This window comes from Strix uralensis, chromosome 10 (assembly GCF_047716275.1).
Source record: "Strix uralensis isolate ZFMK-TIS-50842 chromosome 10, bStrUra1, whole genome shotgun sequence".
Taxonomy (NCBI): Eukaryota; Metazoa; Chordata; class Aves; order Strigiformes; family Strigidae; genus Strix; species Strix uralensis.
This window is the reverse complement of record NC_133981.1, coordinates 23,985,921-24,007,701: the sequence shown is the minus strand read 5'-3', so window position 1 is coordinate 24,007,701 and position 21,781 is coordinate 23,985,921. Positions and strand designations below refer to the sequence as shown.

The following is a 21,781-nucleotide window of genomic DNA, read 5'->3' as shown; positions in this document are numbered from 1 at the left end:
ATGATTTTTTTAAGCTACCATTTTTATTAATCACACATGCTAGGTTAAAGAAAGATTGAAAATAAAAAATCTGCAAGACCATACATAGCCTACCAAGGAAGGAGGAGGCACACCCCAAAGTAGGCAGAGGATGAGTTCTGCTCTTCATTTTTCCTAGCTGTGAGTTATGACCTCTATAGAAAGATGTGAAGTAATGTTAGCTATGGCACATAATTGGCAAGGTACCTTGTATTTTCCATCTTTCTATTTTCACCATCATATTTCAGCTCATGTCAGTGCAGATAACTCCCTCTCTGACCCTTTGGCTTTAAATAGCAGAAAATACAACCCATGTTTTCCAGTGAGATAAATAGAAATTTGTCTTTTTTATTTCACAGCTTAGTCGATTTATGAGGGGGACTGATAGGGTGGGCCAAGCTATTTAAACATACTTAGATCCCAAGAGGTACCAAACTGCTGAGCACCTACCGACTTCCTGCAAGTAAATCCACTCCGTATCTTGCAGGCTTAGGTCCTGTTTCCCATGCAACATCAAGTTATTGTGCTTCTTTTTAAAACGGAGTTCCTATTTCTAATCAACGTGAATGAAGCTTTTTTACAAACTGATCAAATTTTAAGATTAAACTTTAAAAAATTTTTAGCTAAATTAAACCCAGAATGCAGGCCGCGCTTTGCAGCTGATACACGGGCAGGCCACTTGCTGATCAGCCAAAGCCCAGTCCCACAAACATTTATACACCAGAGCAAAGACATGTATGTGAGTGTTTGCAGGACTAATGCTCCAAGGTGTGCATGAGTTGTATATAATTATGCTCAGTGTTAGGAGAGCCATCTGTGCTGGTAATATTTATGTTTGCACTTACCTGTGATAATCTTAGTGCTTCCCCTTATGACATCTGACACCCTGTGGTGGTGGTTGACTGTGCAGAGCTCAGAGACAAAGTTAAAGACAGCTTGGGATTGTCGTGTCTTACCCAGTGAGGGGTCTAAAGACAGGACTCCAGTGCTTTAGAGGACGATCAATAGAGTAGAGCTGCAGAAATATCAGAAGCCATGGATGCCAGGCTACCTGCCATCAAAGCAAATGGAGCTGCAACACACTGCATACCTTATTTAGGTCCAGAAAAAGTAGAAAGAGCAGGGAGATACTTATGGCCAACACATGAGGAAAAGCCTCCATGTACATACAGCACTGAAGCACTTGTTTAGGCTGAGGAGAGTCCCAGGTCTGGATGGTGGGAGCCGAACCAGACAGATGCCAGGCTGATTGCTGATGGGTGGCACTGCTAGGATCAGGAGCAGGGGGTGCCTCCCTGCTCCCCACCAGTCCCAGCACATCTGCACTGAGCTTGAACATCGCTTATAGTATTACAGTGGTTATACCTGGAAATGCTGCCATGGTTAGAAAGCCGTGTCGGATGTCTTGTAAATGACCAGAGCAACCTCTGAAAGACTGCAAGATCCTTTTCTGCAGTTTCTAATGCTTGGAGTTCAGCTCTGGTGTGTGTTTAGCCTTTGCTTATTTGAGACAATGAGAAGAACATGTCATTTCAGAGCTGAAAGGATGAAGGATGACTTACAATTCTTGTATCCATATAACTAACTCTCCACCTTTCTCCACAACTCCTGTAGGTCTCAGGCAGCCATCATTCTTTCTTTTGCCAGTTTACTCATCACAAGTGGTGTTATGTGCACCCTTGCAAGTCACTGGCTGGAAAAGCCTCCACAACAACCACTTAAGCTGACCCAGCATCTGGGATGACAATTTGCACCAATCCTCCCACAAAGATCAACTGATTTGTTCATGATATGCGTTTTTAAATTAAAGTTTTCCTTTTTTTTTTTTCCACATATTAGAAAAAAAAAAAGATTTAAATCCAGTTGCAGTTTAAGCATGGGTTCATTTGGAACTCTCTGCAAGAAGATTTAATTCCTGGGTTTCCACCCAACGTGTCTAGTGAATAGGTCAGAAAATTGTTCAAGAGACAGTTTGACAGTTTAGCTCATGCCAATGAGTACATTTATTTAAACTCTCTCCAAAAGTCTTTTCTGATCTCACTGCTGAAAACATACTAGTTTACTGTTCCAGCTACTGTCTGATCTTTCTAGCCATCTAGAGAAGGTAATGACTGCAGATTAAGGTTTTCTGCACTTTTTCAGTTATACAGAAGAGCAAAATCCTTGATGTTGCCATCAGCCTACTGACTATCTATTTTTGCTAGGAAGGAAGTGTTTTGCTTATTCTGGTCATTGGTCAAAGTGGCCTTTGTGTCTCACATGGTGTGATGCATTGCTGGCAGTTCAGTTCTTTCCTTACCCTATATCTTGTACCATATCTCCTGCTTTGCCAAGTTTCTTTGTCCTCCTGAGCCAGAAGTGCTGTTCCCACCTATGAACTATTTTGTGATGTTGCAGTCACCATCACCTACCGAGACAGGAGAGTCTCATGATTGTGTTGATATCAAAGCCTGGCCTTTTTCTAATGCTAGGATCCTTTTTTACTACTAAATTTTCAGAGGTAAAGTAAGGCACAGGTCTAAGTTGGCTGTCAGATATATGTAAAAAGTGTAGGCTGAAAAGTAAAAGAAAGAAAATAAAGGAGGATCGTATCAGGTCATTTCCCAAATTGTTCATCTTTGGGAATCCAGAAGTGATGAGGTTGCACCTTTCAACTTACTTGTATTTTGAGATCAGAGTGAATATGGAGCAGTACTTCCTTGGTCAGCCTGTTCTGGAGCATCAGCAGAAGCCTGGAGGAAACAAACCGTTGCCTGCGCGGAGCAGCTGCCCGAGCGTGCCTTGTTAAAGCAGTGTTTCCCTCTGAGATCCTTCAGGCATTTCAACTGTCTGCTGAAATCAGAAGTAGAGGAGTAGTATTCACTATTAAAAAGTGGCAGGAAAATACATGTACTCATGCTATCCCATTTGGTTACAAAAACCCTATTACACTGTTTTGGTATCTAAAGCACTGTCACAGAAAAGGCTCAAAATGAACTACGCTTACCCCTAGCCTGTATGCTGACATTACTATAAGCCAGACAGGGTAATGAAGCTTAAAAAAGTGAATCATTTATGGAAAACAAAGATAGTTTGATGCGGACGTGACAAGTCTGTGCCCCTTTATCAATACTGCACAAGTGCCAAGGTACTTCCTACCTGGATCAATTCCTCCAGACACTTGCTTTGTTCACCTTGTAATCTCCTAACTCTTAGTTTTAAAAAAACTGCTAAATTTTCCCCCAAACAAGACAAACTTATAAAATAACTTACTCTGTGTAGTATGTTTTATGATCAAGCTTGACATTGGATTCTAATTCTGCTTGTGCTAGTTTTATACTCTTTGCCTGGCATTTTTCTCCCTTCTAAGAAGCAACAGATCTGCTTAGTCTTTACAGTGTTGAGTGTGTCAGATTAAAATGATCTCCCAGGGTTTTTTTTATTCTAGATCTTGAAAACAACTTGTGCCAGATCTGAAATCATCCAACAAAAGTAAAACCAGAACCAGAAGTAAATTTCAACTCAAAATAATTTTTTGATGATGTCCCATTTGCTGTTTCATGAAACAGAAATCTGGTATAATGCGTTGCTCCCCTCTGAGCGGAGAAAGTGGGACTTCTTATTGTACCTTCCCCCATTTATCAGTGCGTTTTTCATAGTGTTGTACTTAAAATAGTGAGGATATTGTTGAGGATAAACTGGAGGAGGAACTAGAAAGGTGTTGTGGCTGGTCCTCGTGGATTCATTCTTGAGTGGGACCTCACGTCCACCTTCCTCCTCTGGTCTCCCCACATGGCTGCAGAAGTGCTGAGAGCACAACTCCAAATACACCTAAAGCCTGGAATTTCTATCTAACATTTAAATTTTCATAAAAAGCCATTAGTTCTAGAAAGCCTCATCTGCAAAGTCCATAGTCATAACAATTCAACATTTTATGATTTTTCTTTTTCTAAATAAGGGAAAACAAGAAATCCTCTGCGGAAATCTGATACTTGACTACAAGTTCCTCAATAAACACAGTGCATAGCAGTATCAATGGGAATATTGCCTATGCTAATAAAAGGGCATGAAGTTGCCAATTAACAGGTTTTGATTATGTCATCTTGTTTTCCCTTTTACTTCCTTGCCATAAGGAAGTGAATATTTTTCATTAAAAGAACCATTTAGCGACAAGTACAGCAATCTAGATCTTATATGTGAAAGGGATGTAGCCAAGAATGAAGTGCTTGTAGGATTTCTTTCCCAAGTGATTATTTTTTTGTGAAATCCAATAAACAGCAGAAATTTGCTTGTTTCGTATATAATAAACTATTGCCAGCAGTTGAGGTCTGCCAGAACTTAACTGGCGGGTGTTTGGAGGAGGGAAGCTGATCTTCCCATCTGCCCTCTCCTAATTAAGAGCCTGAGCCTGCTTCCGATCCTGTTGATGCAAGGGTACATTTTGTCATTGGAGAAACAAGAGTAGGGGTAAGTTCTTAATTTGGGAGATCCAAGAATTTTTAAAGGGCTGTTTGATATACATGGGCAACCTCTGCAAACCTCCTTATGTTTTGAAGGGCCCCTCTCTCAGCAGAACTGGTTCCAAAAGCCTTGCAGATCCCATAGGATCCACACATGGGAAATCCTCACACCAGAATGCAAGAAAGCTTCAAGAAGATAAATTAAATCATAGTGAGAAACCCCCCCAACAAACAGAAGCTTGTCATTATAGCCATATTGCACAAAATAATATTGGCTTAATGTCTTCTTCACAGCCCTCTTAGCGAGGCTGTTACTTTGCCTTGCTTTTGTCGTGGTACCTACAACAGGCCAGGATTTTTCTTCCATCCTGTGAGAAATTTTGAGATTAAAACCAAATCTTATTTCATTGAGTTTGCAAAAATGTCTGTATTGAAAACTTCATGACACCTACAATGTGAAAAAAAAGTTCGAGTTCAGCTAAAATGTTTTCTGAACAAGATTTCTAACAGAGGTTGTTCTCCTGTAAAAATACCTTTTAGTGCAGAATTAAATTTCTAAATAAAATCCCATTTCTGAACTGATTTTTTAAAAAGTTGAATATTGATGTTTTAGCAATTTCACTCCCAATTACACCCATTTACTTTTTTTTTTTCTTTCTTTTTGAGCTATAGTGTTTTCCATCCCACCCTTTTGCTATAAAAAGTTTACTCTGACTACTTCTAATACCATCTGGAAATATATATATGAAGTTGCCTAAATAATACTTTATCTCCTACTACCTCATGGACAGCTCTCATTTTAGAGAGTGAACATCCACAAAAATCAATACTTAGAAGAGAAGAGACCTGCTTATGCCTGCAGATTTACAGCACTTCTAATAATAGCCTTCTGATGTTTGCACCGCAGGAACTTGCCTATCTTTTTCTAACTAATGTCACCATGTTGTATAACGTATTTACTGCACTGTTTTAATTTCAGGTAGCAGAGAAGCAGCATTCACATATGCCATCATTGCTGCTGGAGTAGCACATGCAATCACGGCTGCCTGTACACAGGGCAACCTGAGTGACTGTGGTTGTGACAAAGAAAAACAAGGACAGTACCATAAAGAGGAAGGATGGAAATGGGGAGGCTGCTCTGCTGACATCAGATACGGAATAGGATTCGCCAAAGTGTTTGTGGATGCCCGGGAGATTAAGCAAAATGCAAGGACGCTCATGAACCTGCACAACAATGAGGCTGGGCGGAAGGTAAGTACCCTGTTGTCCCCCAGATGCAGCCACCTCTGGCCTAGGATGGGAGATGGGGTTAGATCATGTGCAGCTCATAAGAACTACAGTGCGCTTTAACGCTAACCTCATTTTACAGTAGACAAGTAGACACCTTTGCAAGTTATACGAGCTTGTTGGACCATCTGTCCATCAAATATTTGTCTAACTGTTACTTTTTACAGCTGTAAAAAGAAAAAATCAAACAAACATTTTATCTGGAAAGTCAAATGGTGCCTATGATAAAAAGCTTGCCTGCTACTGTGTGGGTGAATGGGATTCTCGTCAGGTTCAGACATGAACTTCTCACTCATTTGAAAAGGGATCATTTTCAACCCAACTGTTTAAACCTTGCTCTTTGTGTGAGGACTACCTCTATAAGAAGAAAAATACTTTAGCAAAAAGAACACAGGCTGACTCACTGTTACACCATTATATGGATTTGTTTTATGATTTTGCACAGCAAGGTTCCTGCCTTCCCATTCTTTGGGACTGAGTAGCTGGAAGCAGCTACTGCAGAAGCAGCTCTCGGGAAGACAGGAATTCAGCAGCTTCCCACACGCACGTTTCCTGGGGATCCTGAGCACTGAATGCCCCGAGTTTGCTGCCTTTGCCATTTGCTGCACTCAGCCAGTTTTCTGATTGTTAGTGGCAGCCATTGCAGATGCAAGACCCAATCTGATCGGTGCTGCTCAGATCCTTGCAGGTCAGGTATTCCCCAGCATAGCCCAGAGCAGTCTCAGTGGCGGAGGGGCTCTAGGAATAGCCAGGGGATGTCTGTGTGCTCCCCATACAGCTGGGTGCAGGTATGGTCCGGCAACGTTTTCCACGTGGGAGTTACCATTTTGCTGATCACATCTTAGAGAATGAATGTAAATCCTCTTGCTTTCGGAGGTCTCTGTTTTACCTTCTCCACTGTTTGCAGTCCTGTGCATTAGTACTGATTTTATCATTATGTTAGTGTGACTTAGAAGCAAATGGGAGAAGGAAGTTAGGAACAGCAGTTCATTTGTGGATACTATTTTTGTTGTGGTAATTACCTGTAGGCTCTGAGACATCTCCACTTATGCTGGAGCCAAGCAGATTGTATTGAAGAAAAGCCATTTCCACTCCAAACAAAAGCCTAACCCTTCTTTTATTTAATGCTACTGTAGTTGTTTTATAGGTGAGATTATGGTTTTTACTCTGTCTAATATCCTCAATGCCTGTGTCTGGCTCTCTAGTGCAAACATGGTACTTAAAAACACTAGCAAAATTGACACTGAATTCTGAGAATAACTCAAGGACTAGCCATTAATATTTGCTAAAGAAATGATCTGAGATCTTTATTACTCGGCTTCTGGTAGCATGAAGGCACATACTGAAAAGCCCGGTAAAACACCAAGACCCACAGTCTGCTCTGCTATACAGGCACAAATCCACCGAAATAAAATAGAGCAGAGAGTAGTTTCACCTCTGTGGGAAAGCTACTTCCTTGAAAGGTCTGCTTTTATTCAATAGGTGCTGGCAGTAAAAGATTCCCAAGAAATGACACATCAGCCTACAGAGGACTGCAAACATAGACGGAACTGGCTGCAGTCTAGACATTTTTTTCCAACGCAAAGCTCAGAGATACAGACAAAAAAAGAAGTTGCATTTTTTGTCTCCATTATCACCCAGGTATGGACCTCGGGTACAGGAGGAGGGCTATTGGTCCTGGAGCTGACCTGTGGGAAGGCAAAGCATTCAGCAGCCTCCCCTTGAGGCCACGAGCTCCTTGTGTTTCTCACCTACATGTGCACAATTCGCTGTCCTAAAAGATTATGCCTGGAAGATTCAGCTCTACGCATTGTTATCTGGGAGAACAGTGGTGCGTGCTATCTCTGGCGATCTGCCATTTCTCCAGCAGGCTCAGGAACTGTTCTGATCTAGAGATATTTCTACGCTTCTTCCTGCATCCCTTACAGAGCAAAATTACTGATCTTTGTTCGAACAAATCTCTGTTTGAAATCTGCAGGGGAAAGAAAGAGTAACATGACTGAGAAGAGGCATGTTACTCCACCAACCTGTAGAGAATGAATAAATGATGTTTTTGCTAGAGAGATTCCTTTCAGGCTTTGCTCTTATGTGAAAGATCACAGTATTTAAAGACAATTGGCAGAGGGAGGCCATTACAGGTATTTGGCAAGCTAGGTCTCTCACAGCCTAACCCTTTCACAACAAAGACTGTCTTGTTTTGAGGTGGTACTCTCCCTTTTGGAGCAATATGGATCTTATCAGCCTCCACACATTCTATTCTTGGTGGCTTTCCTCTGGGCTACAAATTCTTGTCTAGTTTTACTTGCCCATGGCTAGGTTTTTGATGATATTTATGCACCTAGGAGACAGACTGGCACCTACTGGGCTTCCAAAAATAAACTTGATGTTCAATTCTTATTGATTTGTTATCTTCACCTGTAGGCACCGCTACACTGTTCAAAAGTCAGTCTCTACTTCTTTGGTCTCGCAATGTGAAACTGCATTGTGTGCCGTGCCCACTCCACAGGCGCTCACAAATGACCTGTGAAAAGGTCCTTCTTTAGGATGACACCAGCTGCAGGTCATTCAGGATGCACTCCAGTAGATCATACGTATATTATTATCTAGTTATCTTCTTCAGAATCACTGGTAAATTAATCTCTTCCATCTTGGCAAGCAAGAGATGATAGACTTTGCACTGCAGTAGGCAGGCCTGCTGGGCTTACGATGGACACTGAGCATAGGTAGGACTGCATGGTATAAACAAATAGAGAACCAGCAGGAAAAGCCTGGTCCAGACTTTTTGGAGGTCTCAGTTCAAGACTTTCCACATTCTCGTAGTCTTGTTTTACCTAGGCAGATGTCTCTCTGCTTCCTGTGGTGCCAACGACAGTCTCTGAACCTACTGAATACATGACTCTGTCGGAGTAATAGTACGATTATCTGTCAGCTCTTTCGAGGAGTAAATTAAGATTGACTGTGTCAAATGTGGAGGATTTTAGAGGTCATAGGTAGAGAACATCCATGTTCCTTTTCCTCAACAGCTTTGGTAGTACAACGCTTGAAAAAAACTTGTGTGTGCACCCAGGATGCAGTGAGCAGCACTCCCACCTGAGATCAGAGTGTGTGAAATGTCTCCGTTCCCAGCTGCTCCCACACCACAAACTCATGCCAGTGATGCCAGCGGTTCCTGCAGAATGAGCACCCTTGATACATCTGCTGCTGGGGTGGAGCGAGTAACAGTTTTCCTTATTGTTAAAGGACAGAGCTCTAACTCTCTGTTTCTCTCTCTGTCTTGGTGGCAAACCACCAGGACTCAGTTTTGTAGTACATAGGCACAACTTCAAAGTTCCCAGGCTACTTGGAAGGGAAGGGGCAGAGTTCAAAACAGGGGTCACATACACCCTAAAAAAACCAGCCCCAAGCAGCCCAAGAAGCCTCACATCATTTGTCAAGCCAATTGGAGAGCAGCTATTTCTGACCTCCAGAAACAGAGTTTAGGGTGCCTTTCCTCTTTGAATTAGTATTTCCTGAAATGCTGATTCACTGCAGGAAGAAGCAAGCAGTACAGGGAGAACAGGAGGAGAATTCATAACAGCTGGGTCAGAAAAGAGAGATAAAGCTTGAATTAATTTAAAGGCATAATCCTGATTTGCCCTGCAAACTTCCATGTGAGGGGTTGTAATTGCAAGACTGAATTGTCTGTTAGCAAATTTGTCTTCTCAAGTACAAAGTTAATTAAATTATTGTAAGTAACACAATAATGTATGTCTGAGAGATATTTATGCTCCAGGAAATAAAAATGTTATTCTCCAAGTTATCCTGCTAAAAAATAGCAAAGTAGGGCCTGAAAGGTTCTACATATTTTGGCTGTAAACTTTTCATTTTGACAGCATGGCAAGGTACATGACCAGATTGCTCTCTCCTCTCTTTTTCTCTGTGACATTGAAATTCCACGAATGGCATCTTGCATCAGCGTTACATCATATTAAGTATAATGCAATATTATGAGTCATTGTTATAAATCATGGACACAGGCTGCATTAGAAGGCTTTTGCAATTCAAGAGCACGTCAAGGTGGATTTTTATTCAGCGTTTCTCTTTGGAGGCATACCTAGGTGCACTAACTTTGCAATGTATATTCATCCTCTGAATCAGAGGCATTTCAGTTTTCCCTTTCAGCTCTAAGGCTCATAGGAGAAGTGCAGTGCATACCTAACAAAGTTGCTGCAATTATCAAGCAAAGCTATGAGAAACCAGAAGGTGTTTCTGAAGTGGATCATGCAATGATCACAATAGACTGAAGTGTTTAGTATTTTATCCTTTAGGGAAAACTGTAATAATATTGAAGTGAAACACCATCATTTGGAAAGCATGGAGTTCAGGAGTTCTCCCAAACTATTCTATAAGCCTACACTTATGACACTCACCCCCTTTATTTGCTAGCATCTCTGACCCCAGGAGGAGATTGCTGCCATATAACTTTCCTGAACCTCTTCCAGTTCTTGCATAGTGTGCAATCACCACACCACTGCAAGAATTTAACTATTCTCTAGAGGAGACAGCTATTTCTACTTCATTCGAGATACCTTTTACTTTAACTAGCCTATTAGCCTGACTACAAGAAGCAGCACAGAACACAAGCTCTTGCAGATGAACCACTTGCAAGGTTGTAAGCATCTATAGTGCGTTGTTCGAAAAGAGACAAGACCAATAAAAGAGGCTGCCAAACAATTTAACGTTTATATTTTTTCTGAAGATAGGCATGAAATTCTGGAGATTTAATAGTTCTGCCTGAACTAGGTCTTAAAGCACATGAAAACATGGCACTATTCCTTGCCTGCACCCGTGGCTCAGTTCAGCTGCCTGCAGTGGAGGAGGGCAGCTTGTCGGCTTGCAGCCCTGCTGGGGTGGCCCTGCCCAAGGAATTCCACAACTTTCTAGGGGGACCCCAGCAGTCCAGCAGCTCCTGGTAGGAGCTGTGTTTCAGAAGACAATCAGGGATGCATACTGCCTGGCAAGTGCAGTGCTTGCAGGGTACAGTTGGTGTGCCAGGAGGACACAGGGTCCATAGTGGAGCCAGAAGATTCCTTCCCACATATATGTACAAGCTGTAATCTGGCTTTAAGCAATCTCTGCACACAGCACAACTGGCTAAAAGTAACCAAAACCATGTACTTCTGTATTCAGCTGTCTCTCAGCTCCATCAGAAAGAATGCCTCTAATGGCACATGCTCACCAGAATAAAGCTCGCCTGTGTCTGGAGCTGCTGAAAATTACCATAGACTCCAGAGAGTCTAGGAGACCAGCTTCAAGCAGAATAGAACTGGGTGAGGCTGCCCTGATACTCCTGGCACCAGCAATCAAGTGATATTATAGTATCGGCAGCACAGCCACATGTTTCTTGGAGTTCAGAACTTAACAGTGCCCTTGCAATTGCACTTAACATTTTCCAATGGTTTTCACTTTTTTTTTTTTTCTTGGCTTGGTCACAGAAATGTTCCTGGTTTTTGTGTTCAGAAGCTTCTAGTTCTTAATGTTAGGGATGCTCCTTAACTACAAAGCTGCTGAATGATTTTCCCCTTTACTGGTAGATACTAACTACTTGTGAAATGATCACAGCTGTGGTACATTCCTGATTTAGAGTGGCTTGAAGTTGGAAAGCATTTTCAGGAGTAAAAAGTTCCTGTGAGGGATCCTGAAGAGAGAAGCACACCTGGGACTAGTTGTGATGCCCGCTTGCTCAAGAGCTTGTTCATTTTACATCCAGCTCCCCTTACTGCTCCCTCACTTGGACTTCCATCATCAACAGATGTGCGTAAGAGCAACTAGAACAACACTTATCCCTGTGCTGCGCCTGCAGCACACAACTGATGGAGCCCTTCCCTAGGTTTCTTGCCTGATTGATAAGAGAACAGGAAAAGGTCTCCTATGCGTCCATTCCCATGATGGAGAGCTCAGTCTGTTGGCAGGTAGGTGCCCCTTGTTGATAGTGGCAGTAGCAATTCTGGCAGACTTCAACTTTAGCTGTTTAGAGCCCCGACAGATGAGGTTGGTAGACATATTAACACAGAGCCTGGCAGTGAAGAATGGGGCAGAGCAGCGGCACAACTGTGATAGAGATAACCATGCCTAAAACACCGTGCAAACAATCTTCAGCCAAAGCAACAGCATTTCCACTCACAAAGCAGTAGTAGTCTTAACAAAACAAAAATGCAGCTCCACTGCTAAAATGTCACATAACATCTAGAAAACCTGGTGTTAGGTGCACCAAATATATCTATGTAGAATGTCCTGGTAGCTGGTTTGCTTAATTAAGCTGTACGATATTTTGCCTAGCTTAAACAGGGCAGATGGAGGCTTAGGAGAAGGTTTATCCCTGTGGCTTGTGCCTCACTGTGACCAGATGGAATATGTAAAAAATGCTTCTGACAGATCTCGCTGACATGGCTGTAAGGTACAGGCAAAGAGAAGGCATGTCCACCCGCAGACCTGGGTGCAGTTATAGCACATTATCCGAGGTAAACCCAGTCCTGTCTCACCCTACAGCTCCTGTGCTTCACATCCCTCCTGCTCAGAGTTCCTCCCTTCTCTCCAAGCACTCCAGCCTCAAGGCCTGGCACCACAGCTGTAGTTCAATCCAATTAGAAAAGGAGTGTTAGATGCAACAAAGTCTTTCCTGGCAACTTTATCACCCCACATTTGCTGGGGGGCAGCAGGATTTCCAGTAAGGCCAAGCACTGAATTTGGAGGAAGTCCAGTTCACTGAATGGGAAAACTCCCACTGGGATTGGTGGGACCACAGGACACAGCTGAGTGCTTCCAAAAATCCCATCCCTACTGAACGTTTGCAGTGCACAACAATCGCTGGGCAATTTCCTTGGTGTGAAAAAAAAAAAAATACATCCTGTGCATTCGTACAGTATTTTGTTTGTATTTGAAAGGATCAAAGTTCTATTTTATGGCTTTCCTACTTTTTTTAGATAATAGTCTTAAAACAAGTCCGAACTTGACAGACAAGCTCTGCATCTTCTCAACAACCCAGAGGAAAGATAAAGGGAACATTAATGTTAGTCTAAATTATGAGAGGGAATTGGACTGCACAAGAACTGTAATCCGCAAGAATGAATTTTCATTCCACTTGTCCTCCACTTTCAGCTAATCAGAAACTGTGATACATGGTCCTACTTGTATTTTGGCTTTCAACTCCCTCCTATATCTTATGTGGTTGAAAACTGAATTCCTGATTTACGCTGAAGATTAGGGAATGATAAATGCTATCACTTACCTGCAGTCGCAATTTTAGAGGATTCTGGCATTATGAGCAAAACATGCATTTCATGTATGTGATTACTAAAGCTGACAATCTGTCATGCTGCTGACAAAGATAGCTGAGACTGAGGGCCAGGGTCTGTTAATAAATAACAAAGATCTCGAATTCCAAATTTAATATCATGCACCTTTTATAACTGAAATAATCAGATGCTTGCTATAATGATTAATTTTCTCAGAAAAGCCCCTGGCTGAGTCACATGTTTTTGGACATTTTCTAATTTAATTTGATCTTTCTCTTTGGACAGTTAGCAACATTTCCCACAGGGCATACACTTGTCATTCAGTACTCAGAGAGGAACATCATCCAGACGCAAATAGTTGCTGTATAGATTATTCAGTTCTCCCAGTGTTTTCAGCACATTGGGATGGGACCCTTGGTAGAGTCTTCAGTGTCTCTCATGTTGCAGAACAAGACCCCTCATTTCTAAACAAACATTACTGATTTGAAATGAATTCAGCTATCGCAAAGCATAATCACTTCAAAGCAAATACATGCTAAATTTTGGGTATTGTAAAATTTATGCTGATCATGTAATAAAAGTTGTAAGGAAGAGAAAACATAGTGCCTCTTAGCCTTAACTCTGACCTATGAGCATGGCTGTTTGGCCTTGTATTATTACTGACCTGTGCTTTTTATTTAGAAATTAAAGCAGAATCAAAAATTTTTGAGCTCCATACTTAAATTTAGGCCTAAGTTGCAAAATTTTCAGAAATAGCTGATGAGCACAGTTCTGCTTCTCCTATATTCCCCAGATGACGTTTGTCACACTTCAAATTTAGGTTTCCAAACCTGAGGCTGATTTCCTTGCGTAAAGCTAGACACTTCCGTCTCCATATTTTAGCAATTTTAGCAAAATGCAACAGAAGGCAGGTATTGGCCAAGTTAGCAGGAAACTAATGGTTAGGCCGGGCTATTCACTGAGAACTTCTCTAATACACAAGCAGGCAGTGTTTATACTACACATAAAGTTTACACTGAATTATGCTGGAGATCTTGCACTGTGCAGTCTCATTCATTACATCTCTGACAAAGTATACCCATTCATCATGTAACTCTAGGTTTGTGTGGTTGAATCTCTGCTACCATGCTGTGTCAACGGGGACAGAAACTTGAATCTACTACTGTTACAACCCAAACCTCTAGAGTCTGAGCTGAAAGTATCTCCAGGAACGTTTCCAAGAGCCTTGCAATGATGAGTCAGTAACATGAACTCAGTTACCTGGGCTAAGCAGAGACATTTAGAACAATACATAACAGAAGTTTTGGTAAAGATGAAAGTTAAGCCAAGGTTTGGTTCAAATGCTTTATTAGACACTTGGTGGCAGAAAACTCTGAAGTCATGAAGCTCTGAACACTCACCAAAAGCAATAATTGCTAGTATTTGCTGTACAAATGGAACAGACTTTTGCTTTAATGGAAAGAATTTCCAGGTATTTTGAAGCAGACAATTTAAAAATCGATTAAATGAAGAGCAACCTTTTAGTCCAAGGACACAAACAAGGCCTGTTTTGGTAGTGGAAGAATGTAGAATGGATCTATTAAAGGATAAGGGTTTCAGGTAATTGCAGAGAGGATGCTTGGCTCTGCATGCCCAATTAGTGCCGAAAGGCACTAGTATTAATTTGCATTAGAACTGGTTATTGAAATGACCCTGAGCCTTCTGATACTTAAAAGTGAGCTACACCTAATGTACTACATTTGGTCCTCTGGGACAAACAGAAGGAAAGTGTTGGTATTCACGGACTCTAAATCAGATCTAAGCCAACATCTTTTGCTAGTGGTCTAGCAATAGGTTCTCTTGGTAGCATCCGCTGAGGAAGCTAGCCTTGCCTTAAGCATGCTAGATCTTATACTAAATATAAGACCACACACATTTATGAGTTCAGCCATGTTCAGTTCATCTTACTGGGCTATTCCCACGTGAAGTTTTAATTGAGTCGTAGCACATACTCTTATCTTTAGGTATATATATCCTGCAGTCATAAAAAAATTAACTATTGAGATGGCACAATAGTGTGTAAATAAATAAATTCAATAAGGAGTCAACAAGATGTGTCCAAAAGACTTGGATTAAGACCTTGGTTAAAAAAAAAAAAACAACCCCAGGAAACATAAAGAATGAAACAGTGGAGATGCTCTCCTGCAAAAGCATGTCTTTCAGGTGATGGCAAACTTTGTGAACTGCCCGGTGTCTAACAACACTGGCATTCACACTGCCACCTGGAGGAGTATTTATAGGATCTGTATCCTCCCTGTGGTCTTTTATTTCACAGAAGTTTCTTCAGAATCTCTACCCTTTGTCATATTTGACTGAAATTACTAAAAGGGTGCAGCCATTGCCAGTGGCACATAAGAAGATAGGAAGGCAGAAGGAAGCCAGACACCAAGTGAGTACTTAGGCTTCGTTTTCTCAGGAAATCAACCTGAGAAGTCTGCCTTGCTCTAGTTGGAGCAAATGTAGACTAAAAGCTGTAATCAAAGTCATAAAATATTTTCCAGAAAATTACAAATAACTATGCTAGGGAATACCTTAGCATTAAGATTTTTCTGTAATTCTATTTAACAGATACTTTTTACATATATTTTAATATATATATATATACTTTATATTAAGGTTCCCCTTAAACAAAGATTTCTAAAATTAATATCTGATTAATACAATAAGTGTGTGCTACAGACATGCATGACTTCTTTTATTGATGGGTTTATGGTACTGGTGAAACTGGTGCTTAGAAGCTATTGTATAGGCATCTTATGACCTTCTGAACTAAAGACCCAGAGCAATTGGTTAACCCTTTGTTAAAAACATCAATCTTGATATCAAGACTCATTTATACATGGCTTATCTTTATAAGGAACTATTAATGGTATTGTTGGATGTTGCTACTTAACTCATCTATAAGTAGTAAACAAGTAGATCTATTAACAAAAAGCAACAGCTATGTCTGGTCTGGAGGGTGAGCTGACCAAGAGGAATTACATGCATCAATACTGTAAACCTCAAAAGTGAATTTTTGTTAATACATGATTGCTCGCCTGTAAGACAAAAGCTTCAACTATTGCTTAAAATACCTGTTAGAATGAAAATGAGAAAATCTAATAAGCCAGGTAAGCAAGACAGAAAGCCAAAGAGGTTTGCTTAGACTGCACTAGGCATTATGCATAAAATTAGGAAATTCCACTTTCTTCTGTATAGGAGGAAATTTTCATTGACAACAGGCCAGAAGATCCTTGTTAAAATTCTTGGCCTGGATACGGGCATGCTGATCTTGGCAGCTGCTAGGCTACAGAGATAGGCTCTGCTGGTAGGATCTTATCTCTGATAAATGGAAGCTATTTGAAAACATGGAAGTGTGGATCTATTGTCCCAACTGCAACTGGAGGGGGAAAACTCTTATGTATAAAACTTAATTTGAAAGTAATCTTTGTGGAATAGTTATTCTCATGAGAATATTACAAGTAACTCAAAAATCGTGGTGCTTTATGATAATGTGAATATTCTGAATTGTAAACACAAAGCGTGTGGAAGTATGTTCACAAAACATCGTGTGTTATTGTGATCAAGTTTCTGCCTTATGATAACTAAAATAATTGCATGCTGATGACCTGGGGGAGAAACAGGAAATTTCTCTTAAAATGACAAGAATAGCTATCACTTTCCTGAGCAGTTGTTGCCTGATGTGCCAGAATGGTGATACCCCACCCAGGGTACAGCCATCCTTGGCAATGGTCTTGAAGTCTCTGCCACAGTCTAGATCATGTTATCTCTGCAAAATAGTGTGACTGAAGGGCACGAAAGCGAGTTTGAGATAGTTCAGGTGCTCTTTCCTGATGAATAAACAGTAGGTAGGCAGAGCAGGCAATAGGTACGCCTCCAGTGGCATTTACTGAGTTGTGAACAGTATGTTAGGTATTAGGATTGAATCTTAAAGATGTGTCTCTGTGAACCAAACATGAACATACCTTGTGCTTCTTTATAGACCAGAGGAATTAATGAAGAAGTTAAACTAAGAAATACCGCGTTATTATAAAGGCAGTACTGAAAAATTAATGTAGAAATACTTTGAAATCACCTGAAAAGCTTGATAGAAAGGGAAAACATCCTTTGTTTACTAAAACTACTGGCTCGGAGAACTCAAATTTATAGATGTTTTTCAGCATGAGGAATATGCCTTGCATAGTGTTACTTGCTGAGTGCCTAAGAGTTAACTCTCATAGTTTGGTATGCAACTAAATGAACCTATAATTAACTGTGTGTTTCTATTGGTTAAAAATGTTTGGAAGCAATATGAAGTGATATTATTTTGCAACTAGTACTCCTGCCAGTACCTGGCTTTATTAGTTTAGCACAAGAGGTGTTTTCTGATTTGTTGTCTGGAACAAGTAAGACTGTTCTTTTGGTTTCTATCGCTCTTTCTTTGGAAACTTTTCTCTTGACAGCTTAAGCATTTGTCAAAATGCTCTACCTGGTTGCTCCCATTTTTTTACTGTACAATGCCAGCACCACTTCATTTGAGTGCTTCACTACCAGTTGGGAGAGTTACATGGAAGATGAAGTTTAGTGGGAATGAGTCAACCCTGTACCATTCCTCTCTCTGTGTGCATTAGCTGTGACAAGGATGAATTCCAGTTGTGTCATTTCCTGTTTTCCCTATGTTTTTTTTTACATGAAGAATGACTCAGGCTCTATGACATAGCCCAAAGTGATGGGCAGCAATGACATCCTTGCCTGAATAACCCCCAAGTAACAATAACTCATTGTGTTCCCAAATTGTGGAGCGTAAATAAGTTTAGATCATCTTATCTGGGAGTAATTCCAATTTCTTCAGAAATAGCCTGCTAAAATATAAACTATAAGCACAATTACTTTCTTTCTTTGTTTTTTAAAAAATCCCTACTCCATCCTGCATTTTGATGACAGTTTGGGGCATTGTAATTTAGAAGCCCAGAGTATGGATGAAGATCACTGCCCCAGGATCAAAACTAAAAATGGACACACTGGACATAGGATGTTAGAATTATATTGACTTCAAAGAGGTTGAGGTCGGCAGACATCACTCAGTTAAGATTTCATTGACTTCATTACTCTGATCCATACACTGACTGCAGGACTGAGCTCCTAGACTGAAGTAGGGATTAGGGAAAATGGCTTTTTTAGCAATAGACATTCATGATCTTTTTAATACATGGCAAGCTACCACACAGATCACTATTTTAGAGAGGCCTGTTTTAGAAGTATCAGTGATTTTTAATTTGTGACCAGAATGTAAGGAAGGTAGATAGGATGTAAGAACAAATGTTATGTTGGTAACACGTCCAATTCCAGAAAAACTGCTGTCTCATTTTCTTTGTAAACTGTCTTAGTGTCATTGAACACCATGTTGTTTCTTCATTTTCAAAAGTCCTTGATCATCATCTTTTATTCACTTCTGGCATGAACGTGCTATCCAGTATCTTTTTGCAGAGGAAGATACATGCTCTATCTTATGTAGTGCTAGGAAGGTGAAATAGATTATACAACCAACTCTATCCGTGATTCTACAACATCGTCCCCCTTTCCAGTCTATTTTAGCTTCATTGTACAAAGTACCCAGGTAGGCCAGACAACAAGAGTATTCAGTTTTTCACAAGCTAAAATCCATCATATCCACAGTGTCAGTCTTGCAGCAAATAACAATCCTAGATAAATTTTTCCTTCATCTCACAATCCCATGTCAGTAGGGGCTAGGAAATCACACTTTCACTTAAACAAATATAGAATATAAAATAGCATGTTGAATTAAAAGAAACCAGATTTTTTTCAGAACTGTTTTTTCCAAGTTCCTTTTTATGACTGATCTTTAAACTTCCTACCTGATGACATTTACTTGGCACCGCATTGATCCAGTCTAATCTAGGTGATAATGGGTCTCCCAAGAGTTATTTTTTAAAAACAAGTAGTTCATCAAAACACATTGACAGTTATGTTTTCAAATTATTTCCATTTTTTTCTGTTAAAGTATTTGCCTTGATTTTACATAGAAAAATCCACAAAACCAAAATGCAAGTCAGATGAATCTTGCAGACAGATGTACCAAGAAGCCATCACAGCAGTAACCCCTCAATAAACTGTCAAGCCAACCTTCAAGTACTGAGCTTTTGTCATTAGCAATTCAGAAAACAGAAAGTCCCACCCCAGGAACCCCCCATCTCACAGCCTGTTTGCCAATAGACAGTAGGAACACGATACTTTCAGTCTATTTCCTGATATAAAACTCACCTAAACATTAGTTTAGTAATTCGTAGTTGAGAAAAACTTTTATAACAGGACTTCCTGTCAACAGGAGAAAGGGTGGGTAAGAAGGCTTTGTGTTTGATATTACACAGAAAACTTTGTCACCCACCACGTCCCTTAAGAGTGTGCGAAACTCAACCTGAAGCTCACAGTTCCAGCTCGTGAATTAATGGTTTCGATTTACATTTTGATGACCAGAGAGAGCGAGAGAGAAATGAGGGTGCAGGTACTTTCTCTCTGGGGAAAACTGGAATGTGTTCATGAGAGACGTAAAAAGGCAAGGAATCCCACAGACTAGCTTGCAGCTGTTATCAGATAGAATGGGAGAGGGAGGGGGTGAGGGAGAAAAGAATACCTGGCATGAGACCTGCTCTGAGGAGGGACTGTCTGACGTGGCAGTGTGGATTTCTGCACGCATCATTCCTCTCAAATCTGTATCAGATTTTGCTGAGCTATTAACATCAGGTGTTGCCACATCATGCCCACTATCTCTGCAAGCAGTATCTTGATGAAGATAAATAAAAACTTAAGAACCTTATTTGACTTCCATGGGCCACAATTAGATTTGCATAGCTGTCAGAGAAAAATACTGAGGAATGAGAAAGCCAGATACAGACTCTGAGCCACATACGTGGAATCCACTTTCATAGTTACTTTTGCAAAAGCTGAGAGGGTTTTGGCAGAAGTTTATCCTAGGAGCAGCCACAGTGGAATATAAGGTGTTGTCCTAGAAGGGCCCCTCAGGGACAGAAAGCTGAAGTATTACGACACCTTGTTTTATTTCACACAGCAGTTCCTACAGTTTGAAAAAAGGTAAGGGCCATGCCTTATGGTTTAATTTGCAAAGAGCATTATCAGGTTGTGTGAGACTCTCTCTTTTTAAAAACTGCTATGTCCTTTTTATTTCAAGTCCAACTGTCCTTCAGAAATAACAATTATGAAAGCATCCCGTGACATTTATTTTCTACTGCTCTTTTGGTTTTTGGTCCCAGAGTGGTGATAAATTGATTTAGTACATGGCAAGTCATGAAGGTTATCAGAAGTATAAGAAAAATATGCAGGAGAAAATATTTTTTGCTGCATTCCTCTCAGCTTTTACTGACCTTGCTCTCAGACTTCTGTGTTAATTTGCTACTCTGCACAGTGCTAGTCATTGAGTGAAGGGTACTAGGTCTTCTGTCCTCTAATTTAAACAATACAACTTAGCCAGGGAAAGAGAACTTCTCATTCAGTTTGTGTGTGCTGACATCAGGGCATGAGCACTGTGACCATACAGAAAGACTAATTTTTTCTTTACTTGTTTGATATATTGTGGAAATAGAAGCTGCATTTAGAAAAGAATTGCTGCATATGGTCAACTTTTTTATAAAGCCATAGTAAAGGGCAACTAATATTCCAGTGCAGAAAGTATAAAAATAATTATGAAAGTCTATAAAGTGTATATAAAAATGTAAGGAACCTCCTGCTTTGGGCAGCATAGAGAAGAGTCAGAAATAGTACACAAAAGGTTAAACTTATGAGAGTGCAAAATTTCTGATGGTGGTATTGGGAAATACCACCCATCTGTGATGTTTCTAGCATTATGCCATTTATCAGCATTCTCTTGGATGTCTTCATCACTAGTCCTCAGACCAGCATGTCGCCTGATTTTCTTTAGACATGTATTCCGAGGAAAGTGCAATGGTGATTTGATTGGTGTAAGTCACATGCTGTGGTGATTTCCCACTCATTTTTTATTTGAAACCAAAAATTTCTTTTAATGAAAAAAATGGTTCGATCTGCCAGGGGTAGTACACAGCTAACAGTATTCAGTGGTTTGATACTGACTTCAGATATTATTCTTTTTCACAGATTTACTAATCAAAAACATGAGAAAAAAAATCTTTTGTCTGTGCTTAATAAGGTCTTCATAATATGTTCAACTGAAATATGAAAGGCTGTCTGGAATGAGTCACTCTTAATATGGGACACAATCAGTTCCAAACTTATCCATATTTAGTTTGCCATAAGACATCAATGCAAAATATGTTATGTTTCTACAGAAAACATTTTACAACAGCTCTATTAATATAGTTAGTGAACATCCACTGATGGGAAATAGCCTCTTCTGTTTAAATACGCCTTTGTTAACTTTAAACGTGCAATTGAGTATTTTTTTATTATGCTGTTTCTCGCATTTCTTGAAGATTTCATAGGGTTTGTCTTCAACAGCAGTGTTTCTTTTATGCTCTCTCATGTTCATTTTTGTTTTCCAATCAAAAAGCACCAAGTATTATCTCTACTTTCCTCAAGTTTCACAGCTCTGGTGTTAAGACAGTCCTACAAGTTACTGGAACAGTAGCCTCCTTTTGAGATTACTGTCACACTTGAATAAAACAAGTGGCGGGGTAATTTCTTTGTCATTTTGATTAGACATAGTCCTTTTACTTCTTGTCAGATCAAACTTAC

General features: G+C 40.3%; 2 protein-coding genes across 2 annotated transcripts in view; both read left to right on the top strand.

Moving 5' to 3' along the window:
* LOC141947550 (uncharacterized) overlaps positions 1-21,781 on the top strand; it is a 491,575-nt gene that overhangs the window by 131,277 nt on the left and 338,517 nt on the right. The gene's annotated exons all lie outside the window — the stretch shown is intronic.
* WNT7A (Wnt family member 7A) overlaps positions 1-21,781 on the top strand; it is a 39,355-nt gene that overhangs the window by 7,708 nt on the left and 9,866 nt on the right. The window contains exon 3 of the mRNA XM_074879016.1: positions 5,437-5,708. Within this exon, the coding sequence (XP_074735117.1) occupies positions 5,437-5,708 (272 nt within the window). The remainder of the gene's footprint in view (positions 1-5,436; positions 5,709-21,781) is intronic.